Source organism: Sinocyclocheilus anshuiensis, unplaced genomic scaffold, assembly GCF_001515605.1.
Source record: "Sinocyclocheilus anshuiensis isolate Anshui unplaced genomic scaffold, SAMN03320099.WGS_v1.1 scaffold1230, whole genome shotgun sequence".
NCBI lineage: Eukaryota > Metazoa > Chordata > Actinopteri > Cypriniformes > Cyprinidae > Sinocyclocheilus > Sinocyclocheilus anshuiensis.
In genome coordinates this window covers 690,698-709,443 of record NW_015558637.1, presented here as the reverse complement: position 1 = coordinate 709,443, position 18,746 = coordinate 690,698, and the positions used below count along the sequence as shown (strand labels likewise).

General features: G+C 37.1%; 3 protein-coding genes across 9 annotated transcripts in view; 2 read left to right on the top strand and 1 right to left on the bottom strand.

Moving 5' to 3' along the window:
* Nucleotides 1-188: 188 nt before the first annotated feature.
* LOC107680856 (hydroxysteroid (17-beta) dehydrogenase 14) lies at nt 189-3,133 on the top strand. Its single transcript, XM_016476914.1, has 9 exons — nt 189-654; nt 741-779; nt 871-974; nt 1,381-1,447; nt 1,664-1,755; nt 1,841-1,945; nt 2,030-2,097; nt 2,250-2,346; nt 2,429-3,133. Exons 1-9 carry the CDS (start codon nt 567-569, stop codon nt 2,570-2,572), a joined length of 804 nt encoding a protein of 267 aa, XP_016332400.1. The 5' UTR covers nt 189-566; the 3' UTR covers nt 2,573-3,133.
* ifi35 (interferon-induced protein 35) overlaps nt 2,887-18,746 on the bottom strand; it is an 18,363-nt gene continuing 2,503 nt past the window's right edge. For 4 of the 5 annotated variants that reach the window (XM_016476910.1, XM_016476912.1, XM_016476911.1 and 1 more), the window contains 4 exons: nt 17,701-17,807; nt 17,400-17,586; nt 17,201-17,307; nt 16,580-17,115 (listed from right to left, as the gene is read on the bottom strand). In XM_016476910.1, coding sequence (XP_016332396.1) covers nt 16,915-17,115; nt 17,201-17,307; nt 17,400-17,586; nt 17,701-17,807 — 602 coding nt within the window. In that variant the 3' untranslated portion in view covers nt 16,580-16,914. Of the gene's footprint in view, nt 2,899-16,579; nt 17,116-17,200; nt 17,308-17,399; nt 17,587-17,700; nt 17,808-18,746 lie in introns of those variants that run through there. The other variant, XR_001633195.1, reaches the window with a different exon arrangement.
* Nucleotides 3,796-16,178, top strand: LOC107680854 (branched-chain-amino-acid aminotransferase, cytosolic-like). 3 transcript variants are annotated; one of them, XM_016476908.1, is made up of 11 exons: nt 3,796-4,314; nt 6,701-6,775; nt 7,248-7,448; nt 8,545-8,655; nt 8,806-8,925; nt 9,011-9,174; nt 10,554-10,696; nt 14,077-14,162; nt 14,479-14,619; nt 14,744-14,818; nt 14,927-16,178. In XM_016476908.1, exons 1-11 carry the CDS (start codon nt 4,297-4,299, stop codon nt 14,966-14,968), a joined length of 1,176 nt encoding a protein of 391 aa, XP_016332394.1. In that variant the 5' UTR covers nt 3,796-4,296; the 3' UTR covers nt 14,969-16,178. The 3 variants fall into 3 exon arrangements, with proteins under 3 accessions (XP_016332394.1, XP_016332393.1, XP_016332392.1); XM_016476907.1 differs by lacking the exon at nt 3,796-4,314 and adding an exon at nt 4,798-4,957; XM_016476906.1 differs by lacking the exon at nt 3,796-4,314 and having other exon boundaries at nt 6,700-6,775; nt 7,093-7,448.

Below are 18,746 nucleotides of genomic sequence, written 5' to 3'. Positions count from 1 at the left end.
TGTTGTTGTTGTTGTTTTTTTAAGTAACTGTTGGGACAAAGTATATAAAATACAAAATTATTTTTGTATCAATTATAAAATTAAAGAAGTGTGTTTCAAAATACAGCTATCCAGCTTTGCGATCCTCACACACTACACGGACCAGCAAGTTACGCGCATGCTCCGTTTTATGCCGCTGTTCTGCACATCAGACATGTCCGAAAGAGACTGTTCTCAGTTCAGTGCAACGTTACTAGAGTTTTGGAGTTTGGAGCACCTGCTGTTGCAGCGCTAAGTTAAGAAGAGTTGGGAAACCCGGAATTGGATCATATTTCAGACGATTCAGTGGGACTTGGCGAACTGGTTCCTCAAGTTCACTGAATAGCTTCAAAATAACGATTCGTCCAGGAAGCGAACATCTCTAGTTGACACACACATGACATCGGGTAGCTACTACTTCTTTATCAGATGACTTCAGTACTTTAGGAACCGCTTACTCGATCAGACTCTGTCAGTCCTGTGCAGAAATTTGACATTATTTACATTTGCTGCATAAGTACACATAAGTGAACGTATAACGTAGTAGCATGGCTTGTGCTCAGCGTTATGTCAACAAATTTGTCATCGTTACTGGGGGCACCAGAGGCATTGGAAGGGGCATCGTTAAAGTGTTTGGTAAGGGTTTATCATATTTATCTTTCCATTAAGTAATCGAAAGAAAAGGGAGAGTAAGTAAAATTAAATTCGTGTTTGCTTTGCAGTACAAAACGGAGCCAAAGTTGTGTTCTGCGCACAAGAGAGTATGTGATATGATTTCAAATAGCCTTTTAGCTATACGTTTCTTTCACCAGTAAATGCAATAACGTTTCCTTCTTTTTTTACAATTGTCAGCTGAATTGTCAGCTGGCCAGTCTCTTGAATCTGCGCTGAATAAGGAAGGACCGGGATCATGTACGTTTGTGTCATGTGATGTGACAAAAGAGGATGACATCAAGGTATCCTCAGGCGTTCATGTGTCGTTACATTCAATCATAACATCTCTGTCTTACACTTTTATCTTTCCTTTTTCTTCTTAAACTTGTATTTACATGAGAGCAAATACATAATGCAGAGGAAACAGATAAAATAATAGTAATACTTAACTAATAAGTAATTAACAATTAAACTTTTAAGTTCTTTTATTATTTTTGAAAAGGTCTCCATATAAAACTTGAGATCAGTATTATACAAAAAAATGTTTTTTGTGCTGTTTTGTGGGTTAGGCTTTTAAAAATAATTAGAATTACAATGTTGTTTTTCTTATTTTATTTTTATAGTACATAAGGACTTTCAAAACAAATATGTCATATAGTTCTAAATGTATTGTTTCATTCATTTTAATGATCGTATCTTATCTTGAAGCGATTAATCAATGTGACGATTGAGAGGTTTGGACAATTAGACTGTTTGGTGAACAATGCTGGGTGGCGTAAGTCAAAGTTTTATTCACCCTTGTTACATTTTTTTGTACTTTGAACTTTTTATTTGTTTTATTTTATTTTAACCAGAGGCTTTTAGATGTATTTGGAGAAAATTTCTATTAATATTTATTTATTTATTTTTACAAAATAGTAATAATTTTTTTCTAAATAAATTGTCTAATAAATTAATAAAGAAATATATTTTTATTTCAATCCTCTATCAGACCCCCCTCACAAGACCACAGATGAAACCACTGCAGAGGAGTTTAGAGACCTGCTTAATCTGAACCTCATCAGTTACTTCCTTGCTTCAAAGGTAAGGAAGTGATGTAAAAAACTTTGGTTTGGTCTATTTACTTGTGCAGAATGACTGATTTTTTCTTTTCATTACCTTGGGTCAGTATGCACTGCCGTATCTGCGTAAAACACAAGGAAACATCATCAATTTGTCCAGCCTTGTCGCCTCAATAGGTCAAAAAGATGCGGCTCCCTATGTGGCAACCAAGGTGAGTTTCTCTGCTTGTCCCGAGTGCTTTACGTGATCATCTTACAAGTTGGAAGTTACAGTAATACTCACATATATCCACAAGGGGGCCATCACTGCCATGACTAAAGCAATGGCTGTGGACGAGAGTCGCTATCAAGTGAGAGTGAACTGGTGAGTGCCATTACCCCCAGTCCCCCTGACATCTAAAGCTGTCCCTTACTTCTTTATTTATATCTTAACTGTTTCGGATTCTCTCTGTTTCTAATCCTATTGAATTTCTATCTGTGAACATGCTGTTTACTAACATTCAAACACTCTTACAGCATCTCTCCAAGCAATATAATGACGCCTCTGTGGGAGGAGCTTGCAGGCCACACAGAAGATGCTGCTGCCACTGTTAAGGGGGGAGAAAATGCTCAGGTAAGTGTTCATAAGGCTAAATGAGCAATAGAAGAATGGTGTTCTGCTGAATATATTACAGTAACATATTTCTACTCAACAGCTGATTGGTCGAATGGGAACGGAGGCTGAGAGTGGATTAGCTGCCCTCTTCTTGGCAGCTGATGCCACTTTCTGTACTGGGATAGATTTGTTTCTAAGTGGAGGGGCTGAACTGAACTATGGCTTCAAAAGCCAAATTCCATAACCAGACTGTGATGGAAAGCTCCATGAAATTACTTTGCAGATTTTTCTAAATCATTGCACCATTTCAAATCATTGTGCAAATTGATTTGCACAACTTTTATTTGAACGAGTTTAAGCTTAATGTTAAACAATCACATTCTTGAAAGTTTACTTAACTTCTAAGCAATTAAAAATGTTTTTTCTTTTACTTGCCATTTCGTACTTTCATGCTGCTTCATGATCAGGTAAATGGTGCAATAATTGTTCAATTTAAATTTAAGCCAGTTGTTTGTATATCTAATGGTAATAAGACTTTTCGGGGTATCCATGAAATCTTAATTAATTAATCTAAATGCTGAGTTTTTAATTTTTTTAATGCAAATATTAGTTCAATATTATATGAAAGGGACCTGCACTGTGAATTACAGTACCATGAATGTGCAAAGACTTACTGATGTTTACATGTAAACATTCCCTGGACAGTTTGTTGGACAATGATCCAATTTTATCTGTGATGTAATGATTTTTCAAATCTTTAATGAGTCTTGACAGGTTGTGATTTGCTTCATACATTGTATTTCTAAAATTGTTTGTAGTAATTAAAAAGCTTCATTAATTTACATTGTTGTCAGATCATTTAATAGTAGCTAGGAAAAGTATGTCAGAACTTCTTTAAAATGCCACTTATGGGGATTATTCTGAGCGCAGTAGTTTTCAGTCGCAAATGCGACTGAAATGGTCGCACTGTAGAGCCCTGTAGTAATATAAGCCAACCCGTGTACAGTGTTGATACTGTTGTGAATCTTTTGATATCAAAATGTTGTGGCCATTAAAAGATCTGGTGAGTCCTTAACTGTATTAAACAGCTGGAAATGTGCTGCTTTTATGGTATATGCAAGTTCAAAGACAGTAAATACTAATGACTGAAGAGCTTAATCTAATAATAAAGATTGATGAAATTTTTGATTGAGACAGAAAATAACATTTCTAATCCTAAATCCATTAAATATGCAAATGGAAAACTAGGTTTCTGTGCAATCTAAAGCTACACAGGCTTGTTTACAATAGTGACCAACACAGATGACAGGCTATTTTTATTTTCATCAGCTGAAGGTAGTGACATAAAACATATTTCTTCAAATGTCCAAAAGCCAATCATTTAACAGGATCGGACCAACGCCTCATATACTGGCCAATGAATGGAATGTTTCCTCATAACCTTGTTTAACCCCGGCGATTGCGTAGATTTGACCCCTACTTTCTTATCCAATCAGATGCGAGAGCTCCGTCACGCCTACCCTCGGGTTATTATTAACCCTTTGATGGATGGGAATAGTTTTGTTTGTAACATTAATGACTTTTAAAATTCATATAAAGACGATAAATATTATGATATAACCGACTATTTATTAAACCATATCATATGAGAGTTCAGAAATATCCTACTTATTTAGAAAGCCTGAAGTTTCCAGCATTTGAGTTTTTAAGGCTATATCCTCCTGCACATCACGAATAATAACATTTAAGATATTTCAAACGAGCCTTCTGATGCAAATATCACACTGGCCTGTGTTGAGAATTATGCGAATGAGTTTAAATGAAAATTGAAGAAACTTTTAACGATTCAAAGCCTGAGCACATTGTCTCTGTTTTCTTAACGGGTCCAATCCGGAACGCAGAGATCAGCCAGTCCCGGGCAGCTGCTCCCACTCGGACTAGTTTACCATTCATCTCAGCACTGCAGCAATGGCAGCGATCAGGACGGTGAGTTCAAAGATCATTTTACTTATCCCCCTGCCACATCTCCAAATCCTTCTGTCAATAATTAACGGCTCTGTCTAAATACTCTCGACGTGTATGGAGTTTATTTAACAGAACAGAATTTAGCAGCTTTAAACTGCAGATCACCGTCGTTGCAAATCGACAACTCGCATGTTTCAATTATTACATGAGCGGGATGCATATTTTTAAGCGTTTGGTTTTATATTTGGATAAAACATCAGAGGGTCATTTGTTGATTCTCACTCTGAATTGCTGTTCATACGCAAACCTGCCTGTACATCGGCAATCGCGGATTAACGCTTGCGTTGTGAATGTATTTCCGTATGAACGCACGCGCCTATGGCAAGCCGCCGTAACAATCATTCATAAAAATATACAAAATAAATACATTTTATTTTTTTTTATGTTTCCAGACAAACAAAAAAATATATAATTGAGAATTATGCGAATGAGTTTAAATGAAAATTGAAGAAACTTTTAACGATTCAAAGCCTGAGCACATTGTCTCTGTTTTCTTAACGGGTCCAATCCGGAACGCAGAGATCAGCCAGTCCCGGGCAGCTGCTCCCACTCGGACTAGTTTACCATTCATCTCAGCACTGCAGCAATGGCAGCGATCAGGACGGTGAGTTCAAAGATCATTTTACTTATCCCCCTGCCACATCTCCAAATCCTTCTGTCAATAATTAACGGCTCTGTCTAAATACTCTCGACGTGTATGGAGTTTATTTAACAGAACAGAATTTAGCAGCTTTAAACTGCAGATCACCGTCGTTGCAAATCGACAACTCGCATGTTTCAATTATTACATGAGCGGGATGCATATTTTTAAGCGTTTGGTTTTATATTTGGATAAAACATCAGAGGGTCATTTGTTGATTCTCACTCTGAATTGCTGTTCATACGCAAACCTGCCTGTACATCGGCAATCGCGGATTAACGCTTGCGTTGTGAATGTATTTCCGTATGAACGCACGCGCCTATGGCAAGCCGCCGTAACAATCATTCATAAAAATATACAAAATAAATACATTTTATTTTTTTTTATGTTTCCAGACAAACAAAAAAATATATAATAACATAATAATAATAATAATAATAATAATAATAATAATATTCTATAATATGATAATATTCTACAATATGATATAATGTTATAATAATAACATTATATAATAATAATAATAATGCTATAATGACTAGTAGGGTTTGCAGTTTTACTTGTAGCAATTTATCAGATAGATACTAGTATTCATTCCAGTAATAGTAATCAATGTCTTTTCAGTTAACGAGTCACTGGTATTCATTTACTATTAGTCACGATCCAACAAGTAACTATTCCACTTTTGCTGGTTACGGTTTGCAAATATAATCAATAGGGATCTGTGATATTAACTACCCACTTCTGACTAGTATGTAAAGCACTTGTTGCTGGTAGGTATTCCTGTTTCACTTGTAACTTATCATGCAGTGTTTGCACTTATATTTTAGGTACATGTAACTAAATGTTTCATCTTTCTAGATTTTAATATTGAAATTTAGTTTTTAATGTTGAACTATAAAGTTTTGACTAGTCATTACATGTAAGTGAAAAGCCATTGTAAATTGTGAGATTTAAAAAAAATCAGTTTCATAGTAGTGTCCTAATACTAAAAATATGTAAGTACTACTTAAATTATAGTTACTAGTAATACTGGAATGCTACTTGGAAGTGAATTGTTGCAACTTTTGCCTTTGAACTCTTTTCACTTTTCTACCATTAACTTTGGTGTTATAGTTACTTGACGATATTTTGGTAGTGACTAGTAGCAAAGAGATAACTGAATGAATAATTATTATGGTGAAGTTGAAAATGATACTAGTCACTATCGGTTTACTTAATAATAATTAAAATAATACTAGTTGCAAAATTATGTGCTAGTTAGTTTTTCAGGAACTAGTGGTAAAATATCTTGCCATAAGACGCTTTTGCCTGCCAAATTATGCACAGAGTTTGGCTAGATCTCCTGACAGAGCTATCGTGTAGCCCTGCTATATTATTTATTATGTAAACAAATGTATAATAAAGCACGAAAACAAAACAGTAATAAGAGTAGGACTAGTGTATGTCTTAGAGTAAAATAGGCAAACACACATTTCCTTTCTTTGCTTTACTTATTCACTCAGGGTTTTTTAGCTATTAAAAAGCACTGCTACTGTGAGAGCCAGCTGTCTCATTGTGCACAAATGCAGGTATATACAGCTAGTACATACTCAACCTTAACATCTCACGAGGGCTATACAACAGCTGTCAAGAAGAACGTGCTCTGTGTCTGACTGGGTTATGAAAGGAAACGGTTGAAGTCACTCTCTGTTTCTGTGTTTTAAGGCACTGAATGGACGCTTTCTTCAGCCTCTCTCCCTGTCATGTGGGTCGTTGCGGTTCGTCAGTTCTTCCTTTAAGGTATTGAAACAACCGTGTTGTGCTAGGTTTATGCACCACTTTTTTTCCATGCCACCACAGGTCAGCCTGGGCTTTCAGGTCTTGTGATTATGTGTGTTTGTTTCAGTTGGCTCAGAGTATACGATCCCATTTTTGGGGCAATGCAGGTCTTCCAGACCTGTAAAGTTGCATTTTCTGAAGTGTTAAGCAGGCCACGGTGTCACCTTGTGGGATCTGACGTCTCTTTTCTTTGTGCTTTTGCCTTCTTGCATGCTTTCTTTTTTTCCAACACCCCCTTCCCTTCTCACTGCAATTTAATTTAATTCAATTTCCATAAGAGCTTGACTGGCATGATGAATCCAGATTCATTTTTCAAATGCATGTGCAATCAATGATAATGAATAAACTCCTCTCCACGTGCCCGCTTTACTCCCCGCCCCTCTCTGTCTTTTCGTTTTCTCTCCCTCTTTTTCTCCCCGTTTGTTTGTGTCAGGCTGCAGATCTTACCATAGAGAGGAACCCTGTAGTGAAGCCAAAGCCAGACCCCTCAACCCTCGTGTTCGGCAAGCAGTTTTCCGACCACATGCTGACCATCAGCTGGTCTGCAGCAGGAGGATGGGAGGCTCCTCAGATCAAGCCCTTCCAGAATCTGTCCCTTCACCCTGCTTCCTCAGCCCTGCATTACTCCATAGAGGTGAGGGAGTGTGTGAGCCACATGGTTCCTAGCATCTTTTTTTCTCATTTATTCAAAAGCAAGTTGACTTTATTTCCCAAGTATGCTGTTTTTATCTGAATTCTGTCAGATGCTGTGCCCCAACAAACTGTGAAAATGTAGAAATGAAGTGTCTGCACTATATATATACATCTCCTTGATATTGTGATTGCAATTAATCATTTATTAAAATATTGTATTAAATTATTATTATTTTATGTATGTATATGTTGTTTATAATTCTTAATCTTATACATTTTTAATACAAAATTAGTTAATTTTATATTACATTAAATAATCTTGATGAATATATAGTTAATTATGAAGCTTGACAGTGATGTTTATATGCAATACTGCTCAAAAGTTTGGGGTCAGTACGTTTTTTTTTTGTTTTTTGGAAAGAAATTAATGAAGAATGAAAAACATTGATCAAAAGACACAGTAAAGGTATTAACAAGTTTACAAAATATTTTTTAATGCAGATAAATGCTGTTCTTTTCTATATTTATTTACATTTTTAGGAATCCTGAACAAAATAATGTATCACGTTTCCACAAAAATATTAAGCAGCACAACTATTTTCAACACTGATATTTATACTTGAAATTTATATCAAATGCCTTATGAGCAGAAAATCTGCAAGGATCGTGTGACACTGAAGACTGGAGTAATGACTGCTGAAAATCAGCTTTGCCATCACAGGAATACATTTTAGAAAAATTTACCCTTATGACTGGTTTTGTGGTCCAGGGTCACATATTAGAATAGAAAACAGCTATTTTAGAATATAATAATATTTCAATATTCATATTATAATTATATTATTTATACTGTATTTTCTAACAAATAAATGCCTCTGTGAGCTTGGTAAGGCTGAGTAATCTTATTGCTACAGCTAGTATTTCCATGAATGTTCTGCACAGTTATTTGACCTTGTCTTAATATAGGTTTATTTAATATGATCCATTTTAAACTGAAGTGAACTATAGGGCTTGCTAATAATGTTTAAGACTAATTTCCAAAATTTGTGCCTTTTTTTATTAAATCATTTTTGTCTGATATTCTGTTTTATTCTCAGCTATTTGAGGGTATGAAGGCTTTCCGGGGAGTAGATAACCATATCCGTCTCTTCAGGCCTATGCTGAATATGGAGCGCATGTACCGGAGCACCGAGAGGAGCTGCCTGCCTGTTAGTCTTTATCTTATTGCACTGGCCATTACTTCAGCTTATTGACTAGTGCTCTGTGATATTATTATCACATCTCCACTTAGCCAATCTGTGTGCCGTATCCGCTCCCATCTCCATCAGCATATTCTCTCTCTCTTTCATCCCTCTTAGTTGTTTGATAAGGTCGAACTGATAAAGTGTATCAATAAGCTGATTGAGGTCGACCAAGAATGGGTTCCTTACTCCACAGACGCCAGCCTGTACATCAGACCAACCTTCATAGGAACTGAAGTAAGAGACTATAGATATTAAAATATAATTTGTTGAATGATTTTGATCTTTTTATCTTTAATGGTGACCCTCTTTCTTTTTGCAGCCTTCTCTAGGTGTGTCTCGAACAGGTCATTCTTTGCTCTTTGTCATCATTGGGCCCGTTGGACCTTATTTTGCAACTGGAGGCTTTAGTCCGGTGTCATTGCTGGCAGATCCTCGATATGTCCGGGCCTGGAGGGGCGGCGTTGGAGAATACAAGATGGGCGGGTGAGTTTTCACAAAAGCTTGGTGACATATTCTTTACATATATATACATTTTAAGAGTTGTACAATAATAAATCAAATGAAAATATTTTTCATTGTTGGCAGAAAAAAAGTCCCTGAAATCTCAAATTAAAATGTTATTTTTTTCTACTGCTTTGTCTCTTTTTTTCTGCTTTTATTTTTATATTATTGTTGCAATAAATTGTGTAATATGTTCTTGTTAAGTTAGTTCACTCAAAAATGTAAATGATTTATTTACTCACCCTGGTGTTGTTCTAATGCCATATGCCCTTCTTTCGTTTTTGGATCACTAAAAGAAATTTGATTAAAAAAAATGGCCTGCTTGTGCTTGTTCATATAATGGCAGTGAATAGTGACCAGAGTCTGGCTTTAAAAAAAAAAATAACATTCCTGTGACACATGCTGCATATTCCAAGTGTTATGGGTATATACAACAGAGTTTGGTGAAAAAGAAACTGAAATGTAAAAATCCTGACCTTGGCAGTTGGTCTTCTGTACTCAACTGTGCATTCATGAGCATTCATCTATTAGCACTGCAGTTCACTCCACCTCGCCCAGAAATCCAAACTTTGTCTAGTTTACCCCACAAAATTAAAGCAGAAACATAAACTCTAAACTCTAATTCTTTAGAACCATTTTTTCTCTGCTATGCATTTTCCATAAGGGTATAACGTTAACCGTTCTGTAGTATTGCAAGTGTTTTTTGAGACTTTTGTTGGTAAGCCGATCCAATTTTCAGTTTCTTACTGTTGCAGGATAGTGATGCATTTTCTCGTTTGTTTTAATGGTGAGATCATGAATGGCAGAAGAGCAATTACACTTCTGCTGTATTTGTTTGTCACACTCTATTGCCCTTTGAATGACTCAAGGCAAACATTGGAGTTTTTTTTTTTTTTTAACCATTATTGTGCCACTTTGGAGTCTTAGGAGTAGCTTTTCACATTCAGGTTATTCAGAGAAATTCAGTACATTGCACAGGCTGTAGTAGGCTGCTCATGTACAAGTTGCAACTTGGGATCATGGTAAATTCTTTGCGATCTGCTAACCCTTTACGCTAATGCAGCTCTGGTTTCTGTTTATGTGCTGTATCTCTCCCTACTCTCTTATCAGTCCTTATCTTACTGTCCCATTATGCATTTAAGGTCCACTTCAGCAAAGCTTGTGCTGCTGTCCTGAGTGTTCAGATTATCTGATGTCTGTTTATATTATGAATTGAAGTGCTTCCCGCTGTTCGTTATAAACCTCTTATCCTTTAAAATGTTTGGTTTCAATGTAATAATCCATGTTTTCCATGCCACTAATCCATGCCAGTGTTTTATCGCCTGAATGCACCTCTGTGATTGTGGCTTTATGTTTCTTAGTAACTACGGGCCGACGATTGCTGTTCAGAGCGAGGCGGCCAAGCAGGGCTGCCAGCAGGTCCTCTGGCTGTACGGAGAGAATGAGGAGATCACGGAGGTCGGAACCATGAATCTCTTCATCTACTGGACCACAGAGAAAGGAGGTGAGAGGGAGAGTAGCATCTAGAAACTCTGAATTAAAAGCTTCTGCAGTCCTAACGTGTTTTAGGTGCAAAAGTGTGTTTTAGTACACAACATGTGCTTATTTAAAGGTACACTTTGTAACTGTTGGCACTCTAGCGGATAATAAACAAAACTGCATGCGCCTTGTGGAAAAAACATTGTAGCCGGAGCTACTTCTCACTGTTTATGGATATGACGAGTCATGTAGGTACTTGGCTTCTCCGCAGTGGTTGTCGTCCCAATACGTCTAAAATAGTCTGAATATAAACCCTTATTATTGGCATACGGAAGTGATTCAGGATAAGATAAAAGCACAGTTTGGAAGATGGATTCATGATGTATATAAATTTACGCTCACTCGTTATATAAATTTTGTAAATTTGGAACTAATATTTAAAAAAAAAACTAATATAGTGTACCTTTAAATGCCTATGTTTACACATATGGATGTTGTGGCTCTTGTTTCTGTAGACAGTATTTTTTACAAGGGTTATGTTATTTTAGGAATAAAACCGCAGCATGCTACCCATACATTTTGGTGTGTAAAAATACCTAACTGGGATTCTGCAGTCATGAAACACTTGGCAATATGAGAGAATCATGATTTGCAGACCTAGAAATGTCTTGAAAATAAATACAATTTTAAGCTATGGAAATTTCTATCATGAACAATTCTGTACAATATTTAATAGGCTAGAAATTGGTGTGTGTGTGTGTGTGTGTGTGTGTGTGTAGTCTCTATCAAGTGATTTTTAAAAATCCTTATTTGATAATCATGAAGAAATAAAAAAGTTATGGAAAATCATCGATAAAATGGTATGGGAGCCCTGACGAGAAAAAAAGTCACAGTATATATTGCTTCCAGTTCATTTCTCACTCTCAAAATAGCAAGGTTAAGTCAAGTGCACTGCACTGTACAGTGTGGCCTGCTTCATAGTTTGTCAAGATGTTGATGTTTAGTAATTTGTTATTCCATGAATAATGATTGTCTCCCTCTGCTGGTGGTAAAATGTACAGTAGGTATAGAAAAGAATCAACCCCCTTTAAAATAATCCCATTTTGTTGCTTTGCAGCCTGAAATGAAGACCGACACGGTTTTTGTTTTATCCAGCTGTATTCACTCAGTGCAACTTATAACATCCAAGTGAAAGATATAACACCAACATGTCAGAAAAAAATAAAAACCGAGAATCACTGAGTTGGAAAAAGGATCACCCCCTCCTAAAAATGACTTGTAAACTTAATCAGGTGTAGCTAATCACCATCTCAATGGCACACAAAGCCATTTGACTTTCAACTGTGATCAGCTGTGGTCATTTTGATCAGCTCAGAATGAAAAGAGTTTTCCTGGAGCATTTCCTTGGTAGAGCAACTGAAGCAAACAATCAACTATGGGTGGCAAGGCACTGTCAAAAGATCTCCGGGATAAAGTTGTGGACAGGCACAAGTCAGGAGACGGATACAAAAAAAATTCAAAGGCTTTATCAATGGAAGGTATTTGGTACAACACAGACCCTCCCTGGATCAGGACGTCGCTCCAAACTGGATGAAAGAGCCAGGAGGAAACTGGTCAGAGAGGCGACCAAGAGGCCTACAGCAACTCTGAAGCAGCTGCAGGAATTTATAACAAAGAGTGATCATTGTGTGCATGTGACAACAATATCACACATTCTGCAGAAATGTGGCTTTATGGGAGGGTTGCAAGAAAAAAGCCACTCCCAAAGAAAGGCCATATGCAGTCACGACTGAGCTTTGCCAAAACACACCTTGAAGATTCTGAGGCAGATGAGACTAAAACTGAATTATTTGGCCTCAGCACCAAACGATATGTCTGGTGGAAATCCTATACAGTTCACCATCCAAATAACCGCATTCCTCCAGTAAAGCATGGAGGTGCTAATATCCTGTTCTGGGGGTGTTTCTCTGCAGCAGGGACTGGAGCACTTGTCAGGATAGAAGGAAAAGTGGATGGGGCAAAATACCATCAAATTCTTGAGAAAAATCTGCTGCCCTCTGCCAGAAAGTTGTCAATGGGAAGAAGGTTTACCTTCCAACATGACAGTGACCCAAAGCACAGCAAAACTGACCACACAGTGGATGAAGGAGAAAAAGGTGAATGTCCTTGCATGGCCTAGTCAGAGCCCAGACCCTCCCTGGATCAGGACGTCACTCCAAACTGGATGAAAGAGCCAGGAGGAAACTGCTCAGATGGGAAGAAGGTTTACCTTCCAACATGACAATGACCCAAAGCACACAGCAAAACTGAGCTCACAGTGGTTGAAGGATGTCTAGATGTGCAGAGTTAGTAGAGACGGAGACAGATCCCAAGAGACTAAAGGCTGTAATTCAAGCAAAAGGTGGTTCAACAAAATACTGACACAAGGGGGTGATCCTTTTTCCAACTCAGTGATTCTGTTTTTTTGTTTTTTTGTTTTGTTTTTCTGACATGTTGGTGTTAAATCTTTCACTTGGATGTTATAAGTTGCACTGAGTAAATATAGCTGGATGAAACAAAAACTGTGTCCGTCTTATTGTGGAAATTCCCAATACTAACCTGACTTCACCACTGACAATTTAAACAACTTCCAGTTGTTAATATAATAACTACAGTATCTCGAGCTAATTCCCTGAATTCCCCAAATACTCACAATACAATACAATACTTCCCTGAAGTATGGTGACGGCGTCCTGTCAAGAAGCTACTATCACTACCTCAATCACACATGAGCACACAGGTCTTTAGCATCTATACACTCTCACCGTCCTTCTCAGCTGTACGCTGGTCCGACACAGGTTCTTTAATACTAACTCAGAGTATTACAGCCTCAGCCCGAGAACGGCTCTATAGTCTTCCAACACTATCGCTGTCTTTGCGGTGGTCTTTTGAGCGTAGAATCTTTAGTATTTCTATTCTTCAGCTGCACAGCATATACCAGACACCACTCCCAAGTTGCTCTTTGCAGGAATAAAAGTGTATTCACGGCCGGGAGCCCACTGGTCACAACAACCAAGAGAGACTCCTTAACAGAAAGATACACATACATTTGAGTAAAAATCAATATCACTCAAGTTTTCTTCACTGTGATTTGTTCTGGTGATTAGTTGGTAATGATCTAAGCTAGTCATGTGACTGTAGGTTCTGCTGTTAAGCACTTTTTTGGGAAACTCTAAATTCTTGAATCACATTCTCAGTCTGCACATTCTGGTTTTGTGACATTGTAAATACCTTTGACTCCTTCTGAGGCCATTATACAAAACATTTCCATCACAGTCTTGCAAAGCAACAAAATGTGATTATTTTAAACGGGGGTGATTCTTTTCGATACCCACTGTATTTGCTGACATTTGCATGTCTTTGTAGAGAAAGAGTTGGTCACCCCTCCACTTGATGGCATCATTCTTCCAGGAGTCACCAGGCAGTCACTGCTAGACCTTGCCAGAGAATGGGTGAGAAACAATAATGGAAAGGGGGAAGTTTCTCAACTCTCAACTTCATGTGTTCTCTAAAACATTAATATCTATCTAAGGTTTGCTAGATTGCAAAACCATATTTGTATGTTAATATTCAAATAAATAAATGACATGACAGTGACACATTAAGGACATGTGCCATTCTAGCACCATGGCATTCTTTTTAATACCGTAAATGAATATGATAATTGTTCAGTAACATGTTACATATCAAGTACCAAGATGTCTGTTGCCATGCCTATATCATAGTTCTGCCATAGTACTGTTTGTAAGGGTCATGCATCTTTTTCAGGGGGACTTCAAAGTGACAGAGCGCAGAGTTTTAATGAAGGAGCTGATAGACGCTTTAGATGATGGCCGGATTCTGGAGGTGTTCGGTTCAGGCACTGCATGCGTGGTGTGTCCAGTTGGCAGTCTGCTCTACAGAGGACAGGTAACCAGGAAATGCACACTTTGCTTCTCTAATGCAAATGTCCACTGACAGCATCTTGCCAGTTTAATAAGCATTTGTACATTTATTGAAAACACTGCTCTTTTTATTTGTTTAAATCATTTAGACTTACCAAATTCCCACAATGAAGAACGGTCCGGAAATTGCTAAGAGATTCCATAAGGAGCTCACTGACATCCAGGTAGAGAAGTTTTTTGAATAGCCCTGGAATTAATAATACATTTTTTTTTTTCCCCTTTCGTTCCATTGTCACACTGTCTCAACCTCTGTCCTGTTTCTCCGTGTACAGTATGGACGCACTCAGAGGGACTGGGCGCCAGTGATCGTCTAACCGATCTGAAGCAGGTTTCATGTCTAAAACCTCTCATCTCAAGTGTTTGTGTGTAGACTAAATAGACAGGGGTGTTATTCTACAGTAACAACCTTTCTAAACAGAAAACCATCTATTACATGTATGCAGTCTTTCCATGCTTGCTTGGATATCCATATGGCACAATTTGTTGCACTAGAGATCGTCCTTAAACCTGAGCACAAGTGTCATAAGCCATATATAAGCAACTATAGGCAACAAGCAAATATATTCTCCTTGCAATAGTTACTGATCCAATCTGTAAACTTTTGTTTCTTGTTTTACCAACAAGTCACTCTTTTGCTGTTTCCCTTTTGTCTCCTAAAATGTTATTTTCCTACAACTTTTATCTGTATTAACATTTCAAATTTTATATTGCGGGAATGGTGCTAAGAAATCAGGCAGTTGAGAAGGATCTGACTTCTGCACGTAATCATTTTAATGTAAATGTTCAGTCAATGAGCTGCTTGTTTGTGTAACGCAAGAGAACAGGTGTCGTAAGTTTCTTTCTTACTAGCAAGAGGACAGACAGACAGACAGTTGTTTTTAAAAGACACTAAATTGACTTTTAAGTCCAAATTTGTAAAGATCGTGTAAATGATTGTGTATGTCTATCTAGAGAAGGACAAGGACAATGTGTTATCGCCAGATTTAGATGATTTAAAACCATGAGCTGAACTTATGCACGCACAAAGGGCTTAAGGACGGCCCGGGCATAGCAGCTCTAGAGACCACTAGAAAAGTCTTGATGTGATAATTGTAGGTGATCATTACTCGGCTCTGTGTGTGTGTGTGTGTGTGTGTTATCTATATGATATATTTGGAACAAAAATGTGACCTATATGTACATGTGTTTGTGAAATATGTAATGTTCACTGAACATGTAGAGTGTATCGGTTTTAACTTATTCCTGGTGTTGTTTTAATGGCTAGAATACCTATCGGCTCCTTGTTTCATTTTTTTTTCCCCCCTTCATTTTAAATTTGTGTTTTAATCCATGCACTCCACATCTCTTCTGTCTAAGTGCCTGATGGAGTTGGCTGTTCTCTTTGTTGACTGAATCTTTCACATTTGTCATTGTGGTGAGGGGGCTGCTGCTGCACTCATGATTGCTTTGTTTTGTTCGAAGGGTTTTCGAATTAGATGTCTTTACTTTTTCTGTTACTGTATTTTTACAAATAAATTCAATTTGCATCCAAATATGTAATATGCTTTTGCTTCAATCACCTACAAGGTCTAGTTTGCTTTCATGTGTGGTTAAGCATAAATTTTGATCATCATGGTAGTGTTTGTTAGACTGTCTTTGATTTTGATTAAAATATAAAATTGTAATGTATTTTAATAGCTTTATAATAATCACTAAATATAAATTATAACTTAAAACCATTTTGTTACAATAATGAGATTCACCAGTGAGCATGACTGACTAAAAACAAAAAAATCAAACAAATTTAAAACAAATATGTGTTATGTAAAAAAAAAAAAGGTCTTAGAACCTTCTCTTTCATTGTACAGAATATATTTTCTCTTTTCTTTTGTGTTTGTATTTAGTTTCATGAGATTCCTATTAGTGTATCGTAAACATCACAATGATAGTTTTGGTTAGCATTTATTAAAGACTTTGTTCTCCATAAGCCATAACCCAATTTGACCGGATCTTTCATCATCAAAAGACAAGAAATACAACTATACAACTAAGTGTATCCATTAATTAAGTATATTACTATATAACGTATATTCTACGATAGGTAAAGAGGTCAAGATTACTGTAAATAAGAGGTGAAGGGATCCATACTATATAACTTTCTGAAAAATAGACCCAAATCAGGAGTTCTATAGAGTCTATTATGAATTAATGATCTGTTTTGTTGTCTAAAGGCAGTATTCAATTTCTGGGCTGTAGAGGTTTTTTAGTGTTCTCACACACTCTAGCTGTCTTTAGGAGAGTCCTCATCAAACAAAGCCAGGGTGGTGTGGCCTGGAGGGTTGTACATGATGCCTTCCACCTCTCCGCCACCATTGGCCATCTTCTGGAAGTGGATCTCCAGGTTGTCCTGCAGGTTATCTTTGTCCATGATGTCAGGGATGCCCGTCAGCAGCACTGTGCGCATGCACACTGAGTTACAGATCTGAAAGGAAGCAACAGTCAGTTTACATCATAAACAACCCAGCATTAACGGTTGAAATTATTGTGACATACTCTACTCTTCTTACCTTCATTTGTGAAATCTCGCCATTGAGGAATGGAGTGACCTTCACCTTGTACTTCTTCTTACCAAAGTCTACCTCATGATCTTGTTTGTCGGAAAGACATTTGGCGACTGAAGACAAATAGAAACAAACAGAATTAAAAAAAAAAAGCACCAAGCATCTTGCACAGATGTGTCGGACTTAATGAATTTAGTTAACTTACTATTATCGTCTACAAAGGTAATGACCACAGTGCCAGAGTCATGTAGCATGTCTCTGTCCTCCACCTCGCCGCCTCCATTCTTCTTCCTAGAGAAATGTATGTCTAGTTTGTCTAGTACTCTATCCTCAGGTTCTTCCTTTGGCAGGTTGGAGACTAGGATTCTGCGTGGGCACACCTGTGTTTCCATCTAACAGATGGAGAGATAAACAGAGTGTTGTTTTATATCATGTCCATAGGAACACAATGCAATCCAAAATATGCAATCCATGTTTGTAAACGGATGTCAGCTTGTCTCTATTACCTCAACATAACTGGGTACCAGGAACTGAATGGGTTTAGCCTGCACGGTGATGGTACAGTCCCCAAGTTGCACCAAATGATCCTTTAGGTTCAAGATTTTCTGAGCCACTAAGATGTAGTATCAGAAGAGATTTGAAGAGAACTTAATAAAGCAATAAGCAACAAGAAGCCCTGGTTGGTAGGCTTATGTGTTACAGTCATTTTAATGATACTGAAAAGTTTCTCAGTGTAAAAATCTATGGCAGTGGTTCATAACCCACTAGACCCACTAGGGGTCCTCAGCAAACTTCCAATGGGGCCTCAAGATGACCTAAATCTACTTAAAACATAATATTAAAAACAATATAAAAAAAAGATAATTTTCTTATTTTATTACAACCCCTCAACAACCTTTTTTCTTCTTTGAGGAACCAAGGTTTCTACAGAAAGAAGGTTTGTTTAAATTGATAAAATCTTAAAAAGTGATGGGCATTTTTATAATGTATAAAAAATTTTCTGTCTATGCCAAGCTCTAAAATATTTAATCAGGTAGAAATCCTGAGTAAAAAATATTTTAATACATTTTGAATTTTTTTTTCTATACTTCTATATTTCACAAACAACTGGAAGAGTCATGTAAATGCATTGGTTAAAAAGAATGGGATTGCTGAAGACCAGTGGCCTGTAGCACGAAGCCGGTTTCAGTTTTGACCCACGTAAGTTTTAGTTTGAGCAAACTCTGAGTTTTCGGGCTCAAGAAGGTGGGCTGGTTTTGAGCGGGTTTCGTCACCATGGTAACTTACGCTACACGGCTACCCTGCTCCAGAGCAGGTTTTATTCTGAGTTAGATATCACAAACCCAAACTGGACTAATCAGCTGTGAGCAAAGTGACATATATCTGAAGCAATAAAGCCACTCCTCCATCTCTAGCTTCAAATTAAAGCAGTTTAGAGTCAAAGAATTTTAGAGACAAAATTGCCAGACTTTTCAATTATAATTGTTTATAACTTATATCATATATTCTTATAATCACAAACTCTGAATTAAACTCTGAGTTGACTGAGAAC

Coding starts and splice junctions, on each gene's coding strand:
- LOC107680856 (XM_016476914.1), top strand. CDS start 567: ATGGCTTGTGCTCAGCGTTATGTCAACAAATTTGTCATCGTTACTGGG. Junction 975..1,380: donor CAAAAGAGGATGACATCAAG/GTATCCTCAGGC, acceptor CTTATCTTGAAG/CGATTAATCAATGTGACGAT. Junction 1,946..2,029: donor CTCCCTATGTGGCAACCAAG/GTGAGTTTCTCT, acceptor TATATCCACAAG/GGGGCCATCACTGCCATGAC.
- LOC107680854 (XM_016476906.1), top strand. CDS start 7,131: ATGCATGTGCAATCAATGATAATGAATAAACTCCTCTCCACGTGCCCG. Junction 7,449..8,544: donor CCCTGCATTACTCCATAGAG/GTGAGGGAGTGT, acceptor TTTTATTCTCAG/CTATTTGAGGGTATGAAGGC. Junction 10,697..14,076: donor CTGGACCACAGAGAAAGGAG/GTGAGAGGGAGA, acceptor ATGTCTTTGTAG/AGAAAGAGTTGGTCACCCCT.